At 53.9% G+C, this 4,806-nt stretch overlaps 1 protein-coding gene across 1 annotated transcript in view; it reads right to left on the bottom strand.

Moving 5' to 3' along the window:
• The window catches only part of Dclre1c (DNA cross-link repair 1C), a 40,463-nt gene extending 39,026 nt beyond the window's left edge, over window positions 1–1,437 (bottom strand). The window contains 1 exon segment of the mRNA XM_005387152.2: window positions 1,247–1,437. Coding sequence (XP_005387209.2) covers window positions 1,247–1,355 — 109 coding nt within the window. The 5' untranslated portion in view covers window positions 1,356–1,437.
• Window positions 1,438–4,806: the final 3,369 nt, after the last annotated feature.

Here is a 4,806-nt window from a genome sequence, read left to right as displayed (position 1 = left end):
CCTGGCTTAAAAAAAAAAAAAAAAAAGAATAAACAGACTCTCGAAGAGGCTCAAAATGCTCCATGGCTGATACAAAGAGAAGATTCAGGCTTTTCCTCACTAGTACTAACTTTAAAAAAACAAAAAACAAAAAAACCCAGGAATTTCCCAGAAGCAGCAGCATCGGCACCAGGTTACAGCGATTTCATACGCAAGACACCAGCTGATTCTCTTCCACCCTGAAGGAAGCAGCGTTCTGCTCCATAGTTTAAAATACCCGCGACGTAGGGGATGTGTGTGCGCTGGGTGTGTTACTCAAGTCACCCCTCCCAGGGCTTGGGAACACCCCACCCCAGCAATTCTGGCGGCCACACGGGAAGCGAGGGCGCTGGGGTGCTTCGGCATGCCTCTGCTCCGTGCCCACTGCGGCACTGATTAGCACAACGAACTGTAAAACTGTTTTGTTGGCAGAGCTGGTGACTTATTGACAGAATCGATTTCAAAAATAGGCATTGTGGGGTGCTGGGGATTTAGCTTAGTGGCATAGCGCCTGCCTGGCAAGCGCAAGGTCGTGAGTTCAGTTCCCAGTACCGGCAAAAAAACAAAACAAAAACATAAACAAACAAACAAAAAGCAGGCACTGTCTGTGAAACCGTTATTCAAGTTCAGAGAATCGGCTGCTTCCCGGCGGAGCACCCAGCCCCAAACGAGTCTCACTGGGATGACACTTAATCCCTAAATATCCCTAACGCGCCCACCTATGGAACAGTAGCACTGTACTCTGCTTGCCTGGCGCCATCTGCAAGGTACTTCTGCACCCCACCGTCCTGGAGCAGAAGGAACCCTTCACGTCGGCTGCAGCCCGAAGATCTAAGAGCGGGAGGGCGTGCCCCGGGTCAGGCGCACAGGTGTGCGGGACCGCGTGAGTGCGCATGTGCGCGCGCTTCCCAAAGGAAGTGGCGGTCGCTCTGAAACCCGTCCGCCTTACACATGGCAACGGGAACGGAGGGGCACGGGGAAGAACGATCGAGCCCTCACCAGCCTCCGACGGGCCCCACCAGGAGAGCTACCGCAGAGCCCGGCAGCAGGGCCTGCTTACACCTGCCAGGGTAGGCGCGCTGCCCGCGTCCACGCCAGCCGGGCCGCACCGGCATGGACACGGCCGCGGGCGTGGCGGGCCCTCAGCTGCAGCCCTCGCGGCCGATGCCCTCGCACCCTCCCGCCAGCCCTGCGCCCGGCGGTGGGGACCCGGGGCGGGCTCACTCACCCTTGTGGCAGTGCGACAGGAAGTAGGCGCGGGCCCTCAGGTTCTCCCTGTCGAAGCGATCTATGGAGATGGTTGGGTACTCGGCCATCTGACCCTGGAAGGAGCTCATCGTGCCCGGCTGGACGCGACCCCAAGCCAGCCGCAGAAGCCCGGGCAAACACCGCTAGCCTCCACTTCCGGGAACCTACACGCCGTCTCTCCATTGGCCGGCTGAGCGCAGCCACGTCCAATCAGAGAACACTGCGGTCGGGGGCGGTGCCAAGGGGCCTGGGGCCGGGCGGGGCTGCGGGCGGCGGTGAGGTCTCGCTCCAGCTGCTCTGCCCGGGGCGGGCCGGGGTCCGCGCGGCGAAAGTCCGGGTCCCGCCGGGCGCGGAGCATGCGCGGGTTCCTGGGGTCCCGGGCACGTGGCCCCAATGCCGGCAGGGAGACAGACCGCGGGGCGAGGGCCTGCGCCCCGGGGTCGGCTTGCGCTCCGCCGCTCCACGCCGGAACCCCGCCCGCCTGTCTCCGACCCTCCCAGTCCCTGTCTTTGAAACGCGCGCGATTGTGTAAGGAAGTCGCCGGCGACTCGAGGCAGACTGCGTGCTGCGAAGGCCCTTCCGCTTACCTAGTCCACAAACTGAGTGAATGAACTCTCCCGTGATCGAACTCACATGCGTGCCGTTAGGGCAAAAACGCAAGGATCGGCCAGTTTCCCCAGCCCCTCTGAGCTGTACTTCTAGGAAGTTAGAAAGAGCTTCAAGAAAAAAATGGATGATGGGGAAAGGAAGGCTGTAAACCTGTAAGGACCTTGGGTTCCAGGAGAGGCAGAGCCCGGCGTGCTCAGCACTCCGAAGAGGCATGTCACCCCACAATGGAAACCAAGGCAGCCCCGCTGCCCAGCAAGAACCGTCTCACGGTGGGAACCGTCTGTCCCTCGAGCCCTAAAAATCCCTAACCAGAACCAAGGTGATGCTCCACTGGACCCTGGCCCCCCTGGGATAACCCTAAGACTGACGCTGCCTTCTGTGAAAACAGCTTTCCGGACGATATCCGGGTGAGCCCCGCCTGCATCCGGCCCTCTTAGTTTTTACCTCTGCCTGGTAAACCTGCCTGTGCCTCACACTGACATGTCCTGAAATGCTTCCTTGAACAGAGTCAGGAACCTACTAGGTGGGCCAAATTAAGGTCCCCATCTCCTGTTTGGGAGACCCCTTTGGGCCCTATACGGTGACAGCTGCACCCCTCAAAGGGAAGTAATAAAGCCTACCCAAATCGATAAACAAAAGTACGCTGTAACGATAAACTCTACCCAGTGCTAAGTGCTCAAGAGATACCAGGTATCCTTATTTACTTGGTGTCTCCTAAGGGCAGGCACCGAGCTTGAACCAGGACACACAGGAAGGATTAGCTCATAGCCTAGCAAGAGCGCACAGTCCGGCAGGAGGAACCTACCAAAAGGTATAAATGCAAGGATTTTACAGGAGCTTTAATTGAAGTGTGCCTGGGATGGGGGGGAGGGGGCAGACAGGCAAGGAGAGACCTCAGTTTTGCAAAGAAAAAGGAGCCATCCTATAGAGATCCCTTCCCACCCTCTCTGCGGCCCAGGAAATTACATCTGTAATCCCATGAGAAGTTACTGGAGTTCCAGTGAGTTCATTCCAATCTACCACTTCCAGTGCAACCCGTGGTGAGATTAAGACGCTAAGGCGTATTTGTAGTTATGGGGAGCCAAGGGGGCCTAAATCCAGCCATGATGAAGGCTATCCTGAACAAAGGCCTCCACCCAAGGCCGAACCCAGTTTTCATTCATTGGTGAAGAAAGGAGAAGTAGGTGAGCGCCATGAGCTGGGCTAGGTAGGAGGCCTGAGATCACCTCTGCAAATGCAGAGAGGATATGCATGAAGAGTGATCTGCGTGACACAGATGAGATAGTATCTAATGTTTTGGGGTCGGTGCTTCAGCTGTGATGTGTGATCTTTCAAGCCCCAGGAAGGCATAGCGTCTTCCTCCAGCTCACACAGGGAAGCAGCTGGTGGGGGTGTGGGGAAATACACCTGCCGTCTTCAGGATCACCATCAGCACCTTGGCTGGACCGATATGCATTGCGTAAGGCCAACTGAAGGGATAAGGGAAAGTCCCCGCCAGCTCTGCCCGTGTCAATACATGGAAACAGGGTCGGGCTCAGCCAAAATGGAGACAACTGCTCCTCCTTCAAGGAGAGTCGCCCGGTGGTCCTCCACACCATCAGAAAAAACTTAGGCCAAGGCAGTGGTGCACATCTGCAGTTTTAGCTAAGTGGGAGGCTGAAACAGGAAGATCATAAGTTCAAAATCAACCTGGGCAATTTAGCAAGACCCTGTCTCAAAATTTTAAAAGGAGGCTGGGGATGTAACTCAGTGGTAGAGCACTTGCCTAGCATGTGGATGGGCCTGAGTTTAACCTCTAGTATCACCAAAGGAAGGAAAGAAGGAAAGCAGGAAAAGAAAGAAAGAGAAAAGAAAAATCTTAATCAAGAAGGTGAATTTGAGGTCAGCTTCCGGGTCCAAGAACAGTGGACAATCCTAGAATGAGGTTTTATTCAGCCAAAGCACTGCAGTCCATCCACTGTAACCTAACTGTTGGGCTCAGAAAGAGTGAAATAGTGGGGACTTAAAAGGTAAGTCAGGCCGGGGATATAGCTCAGTGGCACAAGCACCTGCCTGGCAAGCGCAAGGTCCTGAGTTCGATTCCTAGTATCAAAAAACAAAACAAAACGAAAGGTAAGTCAGACCTGAAGAAGTTGAGACTGTAAGGGACCTTGAACACCAAGTGTTCATTAAACTTCAGCAGCAGTGGAAGGCCTGGGTGGCTCCACACAAGTTGGGACAGGTGAGATTAGAACAGTGCTTCTCAAAGTCTAGTCCCTGGAATAACATCACCCATAATATCCAAGAATTTCTTCAGCCCAGCGCTACTGAATCGAACACTCCGAGGATAGAGCCAGGCAACCCCGGTTTCAGCACAGCCTCCACGTAGCTGACAGACACTGCAGTCGGAGAACATGCAGGTCTGAGATAAAGGATCAAAGCACAAAGCTGCTGCAATACTCCAGGAAATCAAAGGTCAAGACTGTTTATTATTATTATTATTATATGCAGGTCTGAGATAAAGGATCAAAGCACAAAGCTGCTGCAATACTCCAGGAAATCAAAGGTCAAGACTGTTTATTATTATTATTATTATTATTTTTGGTTTGGTTTTTTCCGGTACTGGGAATCGAACTCACGACCTTGCGCTTGCCAGGCAGGCGCTGTGCCACTGAGCTAAATCCCCAGCTCCAAGACTGTTTATTCTTTCAACAAGCGGGCTCTGATGCTCCACACACGGAACATGCAGTAGTAATTGTTCCCTGCGCTCATGGAGCCCGCAGTCTTGTGGAGAATCACTCTCATTTATGTTCCAGTCGCTGAAAGTATTTATTTTTATTATTTCATCTGCACAACAAACCATCAGATAGGCACCGTGTTTTTCCCTACTTTATAGTGGAGGCAACTGCGGTTCAGTAAATCGTATAGAACAACCCAGGCTCAAATCCACGC

Source organism: Chinchilla lanigera, unplaced genomic scaffold (assembly GCF_000276665.1).
Source record: "Chinchilla lanigera isolate Chin_1 unplaced genomic scaffold, ChiLan1.0 scaffold00028, whole genome shotgun sequence".
In the NCBI taxonomy this organism is placed as follows: Eukaryota; Metazoa; Chordata; class Mammalia; order Rodentia; family Chinchillidae; genus Chinchilla; species Chinchilla lanigera.
Note: the sequence above shows the minus strand (reverse complement) of the source record. Positions and strands in the feature narration are given on the sequence as shown.